Here is a 17,708-nt window from a genome sequence, read left to right as displayed (position 1 = left end):
TAATTTCTACCATAGGTTGTGGTCATTTCTTTTCTGTAACTTATGAAATCACCTGAAGTGTGGGATTTTCATTTGTCTTTATGAAATAAGACAAATCAGTTGGTAACTAAATAGTGGTTAGAATTAAAAAAAACAAGCAAACAAAAAAACCCACCAAACCCAAACATTTTAGCAGTTTTTTTATCTCTGGAAGTAAATTAAAAAATCTTGAAGGTTCATGAAAATAGGAAGACACCACAAGTTACTAACTATAGATGATATTTTTAATAATGAAAACTGTCCATGAAAATAGGTTTGGGATATGTATCCCAGAGATAGATGTCTATCCCAGATACCTCTGAATGTGTGCATGCATGTTTGAGTGTATTTGTAGGGTCCTGATTACCCTTACTGCCTATTTCCAGCAACAGACTATTAGTGTATGTTTTTCCAAACCAAAACTGGCATTACTCAAAGTTGTTATATTTAAATAAATAGTGCTTCTGATGCCCAGTTATCTGAAGTTGAATCAAAGGAATGAGAAAGGTAGTTTGTCCTTAAGAAAACATTAGAATTGACCTGTTGGAATTTTTTAAATCAATACTGATTAAAAAATAATATTGCTGCTTCTCTGCTGCGGTGGGTTGACCCTGCCTGGACACCAGATGCCCACCAAAGCTGCACTGTCACTGCCCTCAGCTGGCTCAGGGAGAGAAAATACAATGAGAGGCTCCTGGGTCGAGATAAGGGCAGGGAGAGATCACTCACCAGTGACTGTCATGAGCAAAAGAGACTCCACTTGGGAAAATTAGTTTAATTAATTACCAATCAAATCAGAGTAGGGTATAGAAAAATAAAGACAATTCTAAAAGCAGAGGAGGGGGCAAAGAGAAGTATGTTTGCCAGAAAACCAACTTTTCTGAAATCAGCTACATGCAATGGCATTTTGCCAGGGTGTATTGAAGTACGGGGGGAGTCTTTTAAAACAGCTGGAGGTGGGGTGGGGGTAGAGTGGGGGTCTTTTAAAAATGTTTTTGAGAGATGTTCAACATTTAGATGAATTCTTCCTGTCTAATATAAAATGCTAATTTTGTAGATGTACAAAAATGTATTAGAAAAGCCCATCTTGACATACAAATTCAATTCTTATAATTATATACTCAAAAGTTAGCCTCAAATGCACTGGATAAAATGCTTGTTTTGTGGAAATTTTCTGTTATGGGGACCAACAATAAGAATACTTTGTAAGTTTAGTGAATGTGTGTGTGATTGCATATATATGATTATAGTAAACGTATTTTAATTATAGCATTGAGAATTTGCAGCAACAAAAAGAATAATTTAAGCACATACTTAACGGTCTGAGTTAGTTTATTTAAGATCAGTAAAAGTAAAAATAAATAGTTCATTTAACTGTTATCTCTCTCTCTCTCTTCTTTCTTTTGTTTTCAGTCACAAACTCGAAGAACTCCAAGTCTTTCAAGTCTTAACTCTCAAGATTCTAGTATTGAAATATCAAAGCTTACTGACAAGGTGCAGGCAGAGTACAGAGATGCATATAGAGAGTATATTGCTCAGATGTCACAGTTAGAAGGAGGTGCCAATTCTACTACAGTGAGTGGGAGGTCCTCCCCTCATAGCTCAAGTGCTTTCTATATGGGGCAGAGCACATCAGGGGGTTCCTTGCACTCCAGTGCAGAGCAGGAAAAAGGAAAAGATGGTGAACAGAAACAAGATGATGGAAGGAAGTCCTTCTTGCTGAAGAGAAATGATGTTGTTGATTACAGTACTTCAGGTGTTTCTACTAGTGATGCATCTCCTTTGGATCCTATTACTGAAGAAGATGAAAAATCTGATCAGTCTGGTTCCAAGCTTCTCCCAGGAAAGAAGTCTTCAGAAAGAACAAGTATATTCCAGGCTGCAGATTTAAAGCTTAAGGGAGTTACTCTCCGGTATCAAAAACTTCCCAGTGATGAAGATGAGTCCGGAACTGAGGAATCAGATAATACTCCTCTCCTTAAGGAAGGTAAAGATAAGAAAACAGATATCAAAGTAGAGAAGCAGCCCAAATCTCCAGAACATGGTTCTGAACCTATTAGAACCTTCATCAAAGCAAAGGAATACTTGACAGATGCCCTTTTGGATAAGAAAGATTCATCTGATTCTGGTGTAAGATCCAATGAAAGTTCTCCAAATCATTCCCTCCATAATGAAGGAGCAGATGATTCTCAGCTTGAAAAGGCAAATCTCATTGAGCTTGAAGATGACAGTCACAGTGCAAAGAGAGGAATTCCACACAGCCTTAGTGGCCTTCAAGATCCAGCTGTGGTTCGCATGTCTATTTGCTCAGAAGATAAGAAAAGCCCTTCTGAAAGCAGCCTGATAGCAAGTAGCCCTGAAGAGAACTGGCCAGCTTGCCAGAAAGTCTATAATTTAAACAGAACCCCTAGTACAGTCACCTTAAATAACAACAGTGCTCCAAGCAATCGAGCTAATCAAAATTTTGAAGAAATACAAGGTATCAGAGATCCATCTCAAATCATCCTGCACCCTGGCTCAGGTTCCAATCCAACTGCGGTTCAGAATGAGAACCTGAAGACGGTTGCTCACAAGCGGAGCCAGCGTTCAAGTTACACCAGGCTTTCAAAAGATTCATCAGAGCTTCACACCGTTGCAGGCTCAGAGGGAGCTGGGTTTGGAGAAGAGAGAGAGAGTATCCTGTAAAAAGCAGCCAGGTCAAAAAGAGTTTGCCCGTGAATTGTAGCTTACTTGGAATTCTGTGTCAGTCTGTGGTTACATTAAGCTTTTTAGTTCAAGCTTTCAGTATTGTAATAGATGGTCTAGATTATTTTCAGTCATTTTCTTGGAGAGAAGGAGTAGTTTTTACAAAAAGCAAACTACTTCAGACCTTCCCCACTTATAAAAGCCGTACTTGTCAGCATGGAAAACCAGTTCTTTTTTAAGACACTGTGCAAAGGTTTGGTCAGGGGCAGATGTTACAGAGTAAGTATGGTTTAATTATGAAAATTATGATGTGATTTCTGTTGGGATGTGTATTACTTATCCCATCTAAACATTCCAGTTAGTTCTGCATACTTGCAAGTAAAGTTAATACTGTCCATCCTTGCCATTTGATGTATGAGATGCCAGAATATTAATATCACAACCCGTGACACCCTTATCAAATTTTGCGTTGATTTATGGATTGATGTGTGCAACATATATTACATATGTTGAAATTTGAGTGTTAAGATACTTCTTTGGCTATATGTGTGCTTTTACTCTTTGTATGTTCAGTAATTGCAGTTGACTTTGTGATCGTCGGGTAAAGTGGTGGTAAGGTGTGAAAGGAACATTGTCTTGATGTGTCACTGGCATTGGCAGTTATTTATAAAGTAATACGTTATCACTGACTTAGTGGATCTGTTATTTATTGTACGTACGTAATTTTGCAGTCACTAAATAGATGGTCTCAATAGATGCAACCAGCTGAGCTACATTAAAATATTGTAAGGATAAGGTATGAATATGATGTCTGAATTTAGGAAGCATTTGTAGCTGTGTGTGGTTTTTCCTTGGTACGGTGTTTATCATTTGGTCATGGAAAGAAAAATAAGCAGTGTTTGCCCTTCTAAAACTAATACATACTTTTTGGAATCTTGTCAAAGCTGTACGCCAGCTTCTTTACTTCTGAAGTACAGTGTTTGAAGATTTTTTTATCATCTTAAGTAATGTACCTGAATGATGTTGTAGCAAATGCTTGTACTGTCCAGTGAAATCTGCATGGTTTTGAGGAAGAATTGTTCAAACTAGAGTCTGCTAGTAGAAAGAGAATAAAAAATAAATTGGCACATTGGGCTTGTGTCCAAATTTCTTCTTATTTGCGGTATTTTGTTTCTTTACTTGATAAAAATGTTAAATCCATAGTGTTTTGGTTAAAGTACTTTACAGATTTAATTTTTAAAAATGCATTAAAGCAATATCATTAATAATACACATATAATCATTAGGTGTAAAAATACATTTGATTAATGAAATTGGCAGAGCAGATGTTTCTAAATGAAGTGCTGTGAGCTGCAGAGAAGTGGCCACCTCCCACTAGTCCAAAGCAGTAACCCTGCTGTTTGTGGCAGTTAACATGTGCTAGTAGCTGTGTGAAGCTTTGTTTATGTCCCACTGTATCTCCAACCAGTTGCTTCCTGAGGGACCATGTGGTCTTGGCCTTTGTTATCCAAATCAAGAGGATGCATTTCCATGCCAGAGTCAACAGAAGAACTGGCTTTTTATCCAGGCTCTCTGTTTTTTCATTCCACGTACTTGTACTTACAGGACTGGAGATGTGAACTGTATGGTTTTGCATTCTGTTGAATTGGTGTGTTGTTTGATTGAATTAAAATTTACTCATCAGAGTGCTACAGAAGTACTGGAAATTTATATGCACATATCTCTATCTATTGGATTAACAATTCAACTGAAATGCCTCCCAAAACAAAGTCCACAAAGCCTGCATAGCTTCATGATATTTTGCTGAATCTTTGGGAACATTTTTTTGGGTTGGGTTCTTCCTATTAAAAATAAAAGTACATTACTCTGCTTTCAGAAATTTTTGGGATGCTTTTTATGGAAAGATACTTATAAGCATTGTTTTGCAAGAGAAGACAAGTGTAGCCTTCTTCGTTTAGACGTATTCAGTTTTTATGAAAGATACTAACTATTTCAAATATTTTTAAGTCATCAAGTAATCCAAATGGATGAATTACAAATTTCCAGATAGTTTTGAGGTCTTTTTCTTCCTGGAAGTTTTCAACTCTTCATAAAATACCAACATTGGGATAAAATAGGCAGTTGAGTAGAAAACCTCAGCATTTTATCTTGTGTTCACTAATACCAGTGTAGTTCTTTACCATCATTAAGAAACAATAGTTATAAGCAAAGTGTCTGTAAGATGGCACAGGACATAATGTAATACTCCTTTTGGGTATGAAGATCCATGTCACGTATGGGATGTGGGTACCTAAAATCATTTTGATTCCAAACAGCAGTTTGATCCTGTTTCATTGAACTGCTTCAGTTGCATCATATATCATGCAGGCTGTACTTTATATCATTAGATGTGTTCATGGACTTGTTATTTAATGCCTGCCTAGCAAAGTTCCTAGAATAAGGAAAATATGAATCCTTCCTAGCCAATTTAAGAATAATATGCCACAAAAGCTGGTTTTTAACAGGACAGTAAATATAACTGACTCTTAGAGTCTACTTGCTTAAAAATAGCTACACAGGGTGCATTTTTCTTCTCCATTGAAGACCCTTGTAAAATTTTTTTTATACAGGTGTTCGTAAGCTAACAGAAGAAAATGTTGTACTGTGATAGAGGGAGAGAGGAGAAAAGAAAGAAGAGAGAAATGGAATACTTACTACAGCACAGTAGTAAGAAGTGTCTTTTAGTACATAACAAGTATATGTGAGTTACTGCAAATGTTAAATGATTTTTTCACATGTAGAATATGACAGAATAACATTTGCAAGAATTAAAAATACACTGCAGTTTCCTAGCTGAAATTAGTTCTTTCTCTACCACAGTTTCTATGGTTACTTGCTTGCTTAGTTTGTTGCACAATTCTTGGAGTTAAAAAACCATAAACAGTTTCCAGTGTTGAAATATTAAATGTTAACTGTGTGACTTGTGGGAATCATGGAACCAAGAGTTCCACAGAGAATGGAAACGAATGAAGAGTATAAAACAATAAGACAACTGCAAACTATTTCTGGTATTCACCACTTTCCAAAACTCTTGTAATGATAGTTTATGTATCCACTCTAAGTTCGGATGGCTGAATAGAGGAACTTGAAACCATGACTGCTTTGCCTAACTGAATCTTACAAGCACAGTTTGGCTTGTCCTCTTGTTGTGGTGCCTGGATATGTTTGCATGGTAGGGTGAAAATAAATCAGTTTTGGAAGGAAAAATTGGATGCAAGTAACATTTCAGGTTTTATATGAAAGTCTTATGGCTATTTGCCAGCCTTTTCCAGGGTGGCAGTTTAAGAAGAAGGGGCAGAGGGTAGTTTTTACATCCCCCTCATAAAACTTGCAACAAAATAACGATCTGGTAAAATTCTTGGAGATTCTGGAAAAAAGTTTCCATTTTGTGCCTGTCTTGGTCACTCTGGGGTGTCTGATCACCCTGTGTGATTTAGCCCATGCAGTAGAATATATATGTGATGTTGGTAAGTTTTCAGTCTTTAGCTGTCTTCAGTTTTCTTTTTAAATACTGTTAATTTTTTTTGTTTCTTCCCTAATTTTTTTCTTTATATAATCTTTGGGAAACTTTCCTGAGACACACTTATGATGGATTTATACAGCATGCTGAAAATAGGTGTTTTCTCTTGTCTGGGGTTCAACTGTTCACTTCTGTCAACCGAATCCTCAAAGTCTTTTTCACATTTTCAACTATAGCAGGAAGCTTTCTGGACCTCACATTAACCATATGAGAAGTTCTATGTATGGCCACAAGACACACAAGCAAAGGATCCCAATAGCATCTTTTATCCATAGTCCAGCATGTTGCACTCTGTGGCCCTGATAATTTTGATCAGCTTTATCATCTGTTACAAGTTCATTTAAGTTTCTAAACACATTTGTAAGAAATTGCCAAAGAAAATAATACCTGGATATTTGAGGTCTCTTACATGAAAGCCACAGTAGTGTTCATACCAGGTAGTGAATTTGCTGTTAGGATTTTGGTCGTTTCTGTGCCACATAGTAGCTGCAGTGGGGAAGAACTTAGAGCAAAATTCCAATTCCAGTTAAGCAGAGGAGACTGGAAGGACTGTGCTAACCTTACACGCTGTTTTCTGTCAGCCTTGTGCATTGTATTTTCTAGATTTCTGTTATCTTTATTAAGGCCCATTTCATCGGTATAAGGGCAGGGTGGGGAAAATTTTACTTACAATTTTTCTCTATGGGAATATGGAACAGTTTTGTGAGTATGACATATTCTCACAGGTTTCTGAATTTTAACAAAAACAAATGAAAAACGGGAAAATGGATGCTCAAAAAATTTAATAATATAAAATATAAATAATATCAAACCATGTTTCCAACAGAACAAGAGTTTTCTAAAGACTAATTGACACATGGAGACCAATCAAGCTGTTAAAAATATGATTTTAGCTATATAACATCCAGCTAACTTTTTCATTGAAGATGTCTGTCGTGCAAGCTGAGCATGCAGCATGTTCTGCCCTTTGGTTAACACATGGAAGCAGGTTATAGAAGTCAGAATGCAATTTAAAACTGATGAAAAGTTGTGAGAGGTTTTATATAAAAAAGCTTATAATTGAGAGTTAAGGTATATTTCTTTTTAAGATGAGATTCTAGCAACAGACCATTCTTTTTGTTATGTGAATTAGTGTTGCCACGACCCAGCACAGTGTTCAAGGTTTTTTCATGTTTGAGATCTCCTTTCTGAGTACTGACATTTCATATCCTTATTGCTTCTTACAGAAGTACCCTGGATTGCAGAATTATCTTTGTAAGTAAACCAGAGTGTCTGTATATTGTTACTGGCATACAATAAGTTTATTGTTTATGAAAGTGAAGGGGAAGAAAGGAATGCTAGTGGTCCATTATAAGATTTTATTTGTGTCCAGAATTTCTAATGGTAGAAAACAAAAGGAAAAGTTTGAATGTTTTGTATGTGTCCCTGGAACCTAGAAATAAAAACAAAGGCATAAAATATTGGCTGTGGGGAACAGTAAAACTAAAATGGAAATTTTGTGATGCCTTTCTGCCTTTCCTCACTAATTAAACCACAGGGAAGCAATCAGCAGAGATTTAACATTTTTGGTTTTGAGTATTTCTCTCTTCTGAAATAATGTGATGGTTTGTGCTTGGCTAAAAGCAATACATATTCTTGAATATGTTTACATATTGCGGCACCATCAAATCTTCTTAATTTGTTATAGTACTTTGGAGAGGTGGCAAAATTTTACTAACTTCATTTTGGACCCCAGAAAAATCCTTTTCCACCTCAGCAGGGGTAGAATACAGAATTCTGTGTATTTTTTAGGAGAGTCAGGAATTGAGTCCTGAGCTTTCACCTGCCGGTCAAATTGGACTTTTGTTGATATCAAAGACCCACTTTATTTTATGTTCATTTAAACCACAAGAAGTCCTAAAATCTAAACTGAAGATTCCTATTACCTTTCTCTCATTACTCAGCATTTTTTGTTTTCCATCCTCTTTATGTTTCCTATTTGACTATAAACCTTGCAGCCTGTTTGTGGTCCTCCCCATTTTGCAAAAAGTTAAAGATTCTAACTTTGAATGTCTTTGGCCTGCCAGTCGTTTTGGACTAAGTGTATTTGCTTTCCCTTGTTCTTACTGTACATGCTTATGTCCTGTCTTGCCCCCACTCACCATGTTTGGTGCATAAGTACTTTGTGTACTTGGAGCTGTTTCAGTTCTGCCTCACCACCTGACTGGTGGTTGGGGCTCTGGTTCCTGGCAGTGTGACTTGCCTTCTCTTCGACTTTTTCATGATAAGCTAAGAACTGCTGTACTTTGCAATTTTTTCCCACTTCAGCAATGGCAGAAAATGGTGTTGTGCTGCAGTGATGGTGGGTGTTTTTTGCCTGGATGGGGATATTTATTTGGTGAGGGGGTTTACCTTAGGAAGGTTTTACAACCTAGGTAGGCTCTAGGTTCTACAATACACTTTTTCCTCACTTCTCTCCATCCTCTTCCTCTGAAAAATTCACAGAATGTACACATCCACAGTCCATAAAGCTGGTTTTAAAATACATTTTATCTGATATCTTTGTCATGGACAGTATTGTGGACACATCTAAAAAAAGTGCACTAATTGATATTTGCTGGTGGAAGGAACCTTCAAACTTTATTCTGTTGGGAAAATCTGCTTCTTGCTTTCCTTGCAGCTATTCCTGGTAAATAATCAGGCGATGCTTGCTTGTAGGATAAGCACAGTTGTCAGCTCATCTGTGTTGTAAGTAGTCTGTTAAGATCCTAGAAGAATTTTGAGGTTGCATTAAGGAAAAGTTAATTTTCCCCATGGCTCTCTACGTTATGTTTGATGCTGCAGGTCTGAGTGACATTGCAAATAATGTAATGTACAGGACATTTTAGCTCTTGCTTTCAAGTAATCTGAAGAAAACAAGATTCTACATTTGTTTAAAGACTCAAGAGTCAACTTTTGGTGTTCAGGTATTTTTACTCTGAAAGATAAAAAGAAATCTTGATTTTTTCATTTTCTGTAAAAGACAAATCCTCAAACCATAAGCCTATTTAACCTCAGGACATATTTACACCTTTGGAATATAAAGGAGGGTTTAGAGGTTTTGTTGTTCCGGGATGCCTTCTGGTCTTAATTTTCAACATCATCTTCTCAGTAGCTTCTTTCAAGGTGTGACGAGGAACCATGAATAATTTCCTCTGTTTTCACCATCTGTGCTACCTTCTGCCTCTCCTCCATCTGATGAGAGACTAGCTCAGCTTCATCAGACCTTTTTATATGCTAATATGAACTGGAGTCTTTAATTTTGTTGTCCATGACTATGGTGTTCAGTAATTTTTATTTTTTATTTTTTGTCTTCACATCAACTTTCAGTCTCTCTGTATAATAATTTCTTTAAGCACTTGGTGGTACTTTGGAAAACTGAGATCCATAGAACTAATTTATCTGCATTTACAGTACACACTTTACTCCCAAGTAGAAAGTACAATGGTGATTCATCCTAGATTTGCAAGAGAAAGCATTTATGCTTAAAATTCAAATTCAGGAAAATAGTCCCACTTCTGTAATTTTCCAGTATAGGAAGGGACTGTTATTTTAATCACATCCTTGAAAATATTTGGACTTTCAGAAAAAATGCAAATTACTTTTGTTTGGACTAGTTGTCTTTTAGCAGAGGCCTGACAGTGCTGATAGCTCATCTGGGATGGACCACAGCTTTTTTGCCTGAATAACTAGCTTCTAAAACATAAGATCAGTTTGCTCAGATTCTATCAACCACCTTATAATTCTTCAATTTTATTTGTTTTAATTTCAGGGCCAGTAAACAAACAAACAAACCCCACAAAACAAAACAAAAAAAAATCATTTGCTTTAAATAGTCCCTAAAATTCAAGGGAGCGCAGAAATCTATCAATCAGAGCTTTTTCTCTTCAGAAATATTTTCAGGCTGTGAAAAGTTGGACAGAATACTTAGATATTCATCCTCCTACTATGATGAGCCCCTTTCTAGTCTTTCTGGAAAAATAATCTTAGGTTTTGGATTCTTTAGGATTTGGTTCGTGTTTTTATATTTATCTACATCTGTCAATAACAAATCTTGAACTAACATCTCTATCTGATCTCTGAGCTGATTAAAAATTCTTTACATATTCTAGTCCACTCAACCTTCCTATTTCAATGTGAGTACTGGACATCTGTCAGCGTTAGAGTACTGATGTTCCTATGCTATGGGAGAAATCCTTATCAAGAGCGTAAAGGGCTCTATGAGAGAGTTCTCCAAAAAACCTTCTGCTTATTCTCTCTTGGCTGAAGGTCCAGACTTTCTGTTTGAGCTAAAGGAGCTCAACCATCCCATAGTCTGCTCCACATTCAATTTGCAGCATTATCTTGGTGCACCAGCCACACATGTTCATTCAGTATTCTCAAAGGCTCTTTAGGTTTAATTAAATTGTTTGCAGTGTGGAAGACCAACGGGAACAAACCAGGTAATGATCAGGATTAGGACTGCAGGACAGAACCTTGGTGGAGTTTAAAGCATTGCCATTCATGATTATGTCTCTTTTCAGATTGTAGCATTGTTCAGGAGAGCAGGTGAAATCCACACTTAGGATGGTCTCTGCCACTTTCACTTCTTTGGATAAAGCATCCATGAAGTCCTAGAGCTTCCCCTCTTCCAAAGCAATTCTGTTTTAACTAGGGAGTGTAATTTTATGTAGCCTTCCATACCTAGGCCATTCTTTCATTACCAGGATGCTAGGAGGGAGTGTTTTTGTCTTCAGGAGATCAAGTCAGGATCATGTTAATAGCAAAGCAACCGTAGTTGAAAAGGCTGCTAAACAGGATAATGATATACGTATGACATGTCTATGGAAGAACCTGCTCAGTGTCACACTTCATCAGAACTCTGGCAACCCTTGAGGACAGTGCCCACTGTAGATAATTGTGAAGCTCTTCTCTGCTCAGAGCAGAGCCAAGAGACTTGCAACCGACATTCAGCAAGACTTATGGCATCACACACACATCAAGGAGTTGTTGCTAAACTTGTAAGATTATCTGTAAGTCTTAGTATGAGGACTGTGACACCCCTTTCCAGGTCACTGAGAGTGATGCATGGAGATGTTTAAACACACATTTAAAAATGGAGAAAAAAAAATATTCGTAAGTTGCACTGAAGGGTAAGTCTTTCTGAGAACTCTGGAATTCTGTAGTGGAGCCAGGACTGAGATGACACAGCACCTGTATCTGAAGTATGTGTGAAGATGTGGTGTGAACACATGCTGTGGGTAGTGCAAAGGTTGAAAATTCTTAACTGCCTGGGAACATGTGCAATTACAATATAAATATGTAAATGAACAACACATAAGAAAGTAAATCATTGCTAAAGAAAAGACATTTCAGAAACAAAATTACTGAAGGTAGTTATTAAAGTCTTCCAAGTTGATGCTATGTAGCACTGAAATTTTATTCAGATATCTTAGAATTATTTGGATTTGAAAATTCTTAAGAAAACATCATCAAAATTCATTCATGCTTAGCTATTGTATTGTATTGTATTTCTTTTTAACACTTTCTGAAGAAAACCAGGCAGAAACAGAAAAATAATTCAAGATAAGTTGATTCCACATAACTGTTTGGCTTACATTTTTTTCTTTCCTCTGTTTATGTTACAAAGCTAAATTAGCAGGACAATTCTGTAATCCTAAAAAATTAATAATTATTTAAAAAAGAAAACTTCTGAGATCAGAAATGGGAGGTTCTGAACACTTAGACCTGTCCAGCATACCAACACGTTTTTGTCCAGATAGTAATTTAAGCATACTTATTTTTCTTTCAGTGACTGCCTCAAGTCAGTATGGCAAATCTGTTAAGCTACTGAAGTTAAGGATCCAGTCAAAAGAATCTATGAACCATGATCAGTTGTCTTGGAGAAAGGGAGAGACAGCTATATCGTGGAGATATAGCTATTAGAAGATAGGAGGGGACCACCTGGAACCACATTCAAGGCAAAAAGGGAGGCTCTGGGGAATTATCTTTACTTTGACATCTGCAAGAACTTCATCAAGTATTTAAACTTCAAGTATGAAAGTCAATTTTAAGTTTTCAGGAATGATCCTTATGAAATTGCTCCAATTTCCTCCTTTGACTGAGTAACCAGCCTGCAGAAGATGGATACAGCAGATGAGATGTTTGACTGCACTAAGACTTTTATCATTAAAGCTTAAGCAAATCATGCAATGGAGTAAAAGCAGACTGCTTCAAAAGGTAAACTTGGAGTGATTATCAGTTATCTCATGTCAAAGTAGGGTCACATGGGGGTCTGTTGGGTCCATTCTTGTTCATTACTTTAATTGCAACCCTGTTGGTGGAATTTCAGTTTACTATTGTCTGAACCTGCCTTATCTCAAAGGACAGAATTGCTTGATACATAGAGGACTGTAAATAAACATGATGTCATTCACTAAAGGCAAGTATAAAGTATTGCACTTACAGAAGTGAAATCAAATGCACAAATATAAAATGGATTATATCCCACTGAAATACTGCAGAAGACAAAGGGATTTTAGTGTGACTAGTAAATCAGTACTAAGCTAACAAGATAAGTGATACTGTGAAAGATAGAGGGGCAAAAGGGAAATCTCTGATGGGTGAATTAATAGAGTATCATCCAATCCAGGAGAGGTATGTCCTGCTACTGAAGGTGTGTCCAGACCTGAGCAACTTTAAAAAGCAACTGGAGGAGAACAGCAAAAACATACAGAAAACATGACTTACAGGTATGTAATATTGAAAGAGTTGGATTTGGAGGAAGGCTGAATGGACATAATTTCTTCCTATGTAAAATATTGTTACAGAAAGATGAGAAGCTCTACCAGTGGAGCATAAAATAATCAGCTTCTAATTTGGAGTGGAAAAAAACCCTGGTAGTCTGAAAATAAAAGCTTTCTAATAAAGCAGTATCAGTGATACCTAGCCAGGTTGTGGAATTTCATTCACTGGGAGTGCTTGAGAGTACTATAAGTGAACAAATCATAACATGACCTTCTGCCACCCTGGTTTGCACTTTTTGGTTTTACATGGCAAGATGCACAGAAATTTGTTTCAAACATCTGCTGTCACTTCATTCACCTTGGATGGGATTCCCAAAGGAAAAACAACCTGTGCCAAACCATTTATGTTCCTGGGAAATTCACCGATGGAGTAGGCCTGGGTGTAAATACCCACAAAAGAGGCAACGTTGCAAAATTCCCCCTCACAGCAGCAGAAGCAGAAGTTCAAATGCAAAATGTCCCACTTTATACTATGAAATAGAAAGTGCCAGGTGACAAAGAGGCAGTGGCAACAATAACCCCAGACTGTTCCAGTTGTATGGGATACAGTGGCTGTCAATTGAAACAGAGGGGCAAACCAGTGTATTTTGCATATCAAATTAATAGCTTCTTGTTCATGCCCTTGATGGCCAGGCTTCCAGTCACAAGTGTGATTTCTGTATTTTGCACAGTGACCTTACACCCTGCCTATCGTCATGTTGAGTGTTTGCTTTCATGTTACAATGTTATTAACACTGATAATTAAATGTATCTATCTTGGAAGAATTAAATTAAAATGGTTTGCTGTTTACTTTTAACTTCTTAAGAAATTGTGCACTTCAGTGCCCTGTCTCTCCTTAGTCACAGTATCATCCAGGCTCATTTTAATTGTCTCCTCACTGTTTACATGATGCTGTTTTAATTCCTCAGAATTCTGCTAAATTTAAATCATTGTTGTTTTATTATAGTATGGTAAGAAAGGAGAGAGAGAGTATCTAATGTGCTTATTTAAGCAAAATGCAATCAACATAAAATCATGTTACCTGATCTTTTTTTACTTGGTGACATAAGGAAAACCACAGATTGAACATTAATGCTTCCAACAGGATAAGGACCATTTTTTGGCCCATTACAATGGAATCTGTCCTATTGTTATTGATATTCTCTCTGTAAAACATAATGCTATCCTGGAAGGGCTTGTAGGTCGTGTAACTCCCAGGTCACGACTGGCAACTGTTTGTATGTGTGGCAAGTACGATTTCACATGATAAATGACCAATTTTAGTGCCTAAGATGTTCCCGTTTATAGTATTACAAAGGTAGCCCAGTATCATGCCGTGTCAGACATGCTGGTTCATAAGAATTCCTGAGAGAGAGAGAGAGAGAACAAAATTTCTCATTTTTACAGATGCACAGAAACATGAAGGAGTGAAATGACTTGCAGAGGTCACATACAAAATCTGTAGGAAATTTGGGCTAAGAGCTATGTCTTGTAGCTCCCAGTTCAAAGTCTTAACCACAAGATCGTTATTTCCCCCCACATCAGTGAAGCCCTGTTTCATCACCTTCAACAGCTGATAAATTACTGGTTTGAGCTGCTTAAATTCCAGAACTTTGAAGGGAAAGGTAAGAAGTTTTTGTGGCTTTTAAGTGTTTTCATAGACACCTTAAATCATTCACCAACTCTACAGAAATTGAATTAAATGAACTTTCTTTCCTGACTTGTAATTATGTACTTAAGAAATCTGTGGAAACCATTAGTTCATAAAATAAAATTAAAATATGTATTTCAGCAATAGTTCAGAGACTAAGAGATAGTAAACTAGTACTTCTAAAACTTGAAACTGATTACATTTATAAAGCACTTTTTTTTTCTCTCCAGGAATCAGAATAATGTTTGTGAATGTCTCCTCAGTGAAACATTCAGTTACTCAAAGAGGCATCTCTATCTGAAGGTCTTCTTGGAAGTGTGCTTCTTTTGAGATCTTTTTCTGTAATGATTCACATCAAATTGCCACACAGTTACCTTACACTTACCTTTAGGTCCTATGTTTCAATGTGACACTGTCTGAAAGATAAGGACAGATAACCAGTAACTAGTTGTGGCAAGTATTAGTTCCAAGTATTCCTCCACTGCAGGCCTTAGGCATTTGCTTTTGGGCATGTCTATGCTGCAGTCTGGTGGCATTAGATCAGCTCATGCAGATGAGTAGGACTGAAAAAGTTGTCTGAAGCATCAAGAGCAGTCAGGTTGCAAAGACTGTCAGTACAAGGCTGTCAGTACAGCCTTGTGTATTTTCCATGGCTGTCTCCTACATTAAGGTCTGTACTGGACAATCTTCTTTGATGCTGGTACCTAGCCTAGCAGAATGAAAGTTTGCTTAGGCTCATCTTTCCAGGCTCGTCTTTACATACTGCAGTCATGCTTCCCTTGTACTTGTATGCAGAGGTATCCTTTTTCAGGATTGGAAAAATGCTGGATTTTCACATCCACTCCCTCTAACCTTTGGGTTACCGTATGAATTAATGCCCCCAAAACAGCACTTATAGAGCTGGTTTTCCATTGTAAATCTGAAATTTTTATATCAAAAGAACCTGCTGTTATTGTTTCTTAGTGAATGACTTTCATCGGCAAATCTGATTGATAGAGAAATTTAGATCACAGAACTCTTGGTTTTAGCATTAGTCCTCCTTTCCTCTGTCATTTACTGAACTCTGCTCATCATTTCTATTATTTCTGACATAATCATAGTCCTTTTTATCCTTTGCTGCATATAGTTCTGAAGGAGAAACCCCCCCTTTTTATTCCTTATGTAACCAACAAAAAAAAAATTCTCCTGATTACTTATTTATTTACACATTTATTGGTAACCCTCTGAAATTGTATGTGAGGTCATGATGTTATAAATATGTAAGATTTAATCAGAAATAACTCTAAAAAACGTTAGTATGAAATCTCAAAAAAATAAGTTGCCAAAGTTGGCCTTTTTTTTTTCTTCTCCTTACTTTAAGTGAATTACATGCTTCTTATGATAATGTTTTGTTATTACTGCATGCTTGGCAGGAATTGTGTTACTGAAGATGATTCATTCATAATTTTCCTAGCAAGTGAACCTGCAAAAGGAAGTTTTTATGAAATACTTTTACAGGTAATTCTCTTATTTTCCTTAGAAAATGTTAAATTTGATCTATTGTGGCAGGTATAGGAATCAAGGGCTAAAATCCTAGTTTACTTGTGAATAATTTACAAAATGGAAAAAAAGAAATCATTTATATTCTGATTGAGGTGCAAGGCCAGCTGAAACTAGCATTTTATGTTTGTAAATACTGTGGAATTACAAGAGGGTTTTTTGACACTGTTAAAACTCTTCAGTGATGCTGAAGGATAAATCTGTCCATCCCTTTCCTGAGTTAACAGAACACGTTAAATTTTACAGGCTTCTGTTCTAATAGCTTTGCTTTTTTTCTCATAGAATTTGTGACTGCACTTACTTTCTACATTGTAAACATACTTTTTTGTGTTCTGCCTCTTTCTTACCCGTTCTTCTTTTCTTCTTAAAGTTCTTCTTTACCTCATTCATTGTATTTTCCACGTTTTCATTACCTGTAATTCTTTGCATAAAACCTGCTGTTCTTCCCTTCCCTGGCAGAATAATTTCCTTCAGGCTTTACTTCTCTGTGTGTGTGTGTCTGTGTGTACATGATACCACTTATTCTTTCTGTCCTGTGTATCCCTCTTGTCTCATTCTTCTACGTGTCACATTTCCATTGTTTTGTGACAGGGTGCTGTCACTTCACATTTTTCAGTGGAAGTCCAATAAATCCTGTAGTATTTACTGGAAGTACCTGCTTCATTTTCTCACTTTGATGCCTGGCTTCTGAGTTTCTTTTTCCATTTGAAAAGTTGTGGTTATTTTTTGAGCTCACAACTAACAAATCTGCTCCCCTCCAGAACTGCCATAGTCCAGGTATGTTTCTGCCTTTGGATATCTCTCCATAAGTGCTTCGTTCCCCTAGGAAGTACTGTTCATCCATCTTTCTTTTATATTTTTCAAAAATACTGCTAACCTCAAAATCCCTTTCTAAAGTAGTAATAAAATAAGTATTCAAAGCTGCCGAAAAATAACGTACCATTCAATATTAGTGACACTCTGTTTCAGATTTTCAGATTATGAGAATTTTTTTCATGCTGTCAATAAACTACTAATTGCTTGTTGGATGTTGTGTGTACATAACACACAGTTTTTATGTATATGTTTACTACAAAGGTCCAGACTTCTAAGTAAGTAATCCTTTTTCCTCTAAGCATAGCTCTTTTTTCTATATTAGACTTTCAGACTTAGGTAGGTGCATGAATTAAAATAATTCAATCAAAAAATTCAACCTCCAAGAACTTTTAACATTTCTGAATGACTGAAGAAGCAGATTTACGGTGGAATTTAGAATTTAGTTTCATAGGTACTGTGATGTCTTGATAGTTACAGGATGAGGCCCAACCAACACTTCCAGCTTTTCCTGTAAGAGTGGTAAGAGCAACAATGGGATAATCTGAACAAAATGGGAATCAGTAAGGATTAGTAAAGAGAATGTGTCCACATTTATAACATCTTCATATCTATTGGGTGGAAATATATATCTGCTGTAAAACAGCTTTTTAAGAATAG

The 17,708-nt window shown here is 36.6% G+C and overlaps 1 protein-coding gene across 5 annotated transcripts in view; it reads left to right on the top strand.

The window, feature by feature from the left end:
• Positions 1–3,830, top strand: part of KIDINS220 (kinase D interacting substrate 220) — a 77,736-nt gene extending 73,906 nt beyond the window's left edge. For all 5 annotated transcript variants that reach the window (XM_064650486.1, XM_064650485.1, XM_064650484.1 and 2 more), the window contains one exon: positions 1,432–3,830. In XM_064650486.1, coding sequence (XP_064506556.1) covers positions 1,432–2,703 — 1,272 coding nt within the window. In that variant the 3' untranslated portion in view covers positions 2,704–3,830. The remainder of the gene's footprint in view (positions 1–1,431) is intronic.
• The last annotated feature ends 13,878 nt before the right edge of the window (positions 3,831–17,708 follow it).

This window comes from Pseudopipra pipra, chromosome 3 (assembly GCF_036250125.1).
Source record: "Pseudopipra pipra isolate bDixPip1 chromosome 3, bDixPip1.hap1, whole genome shotgun sequence".
NCBI classification, from domain to species: domain Eukaryota; kingdom Metazoa; phylum Chordata; class Aves; order Passeriformes; family Pipridae; genus Pseudopipra; species Pseudopipra pipra.
This window is presented reverse-complemented; position numbering and strand designations above follow the sequence as displayed.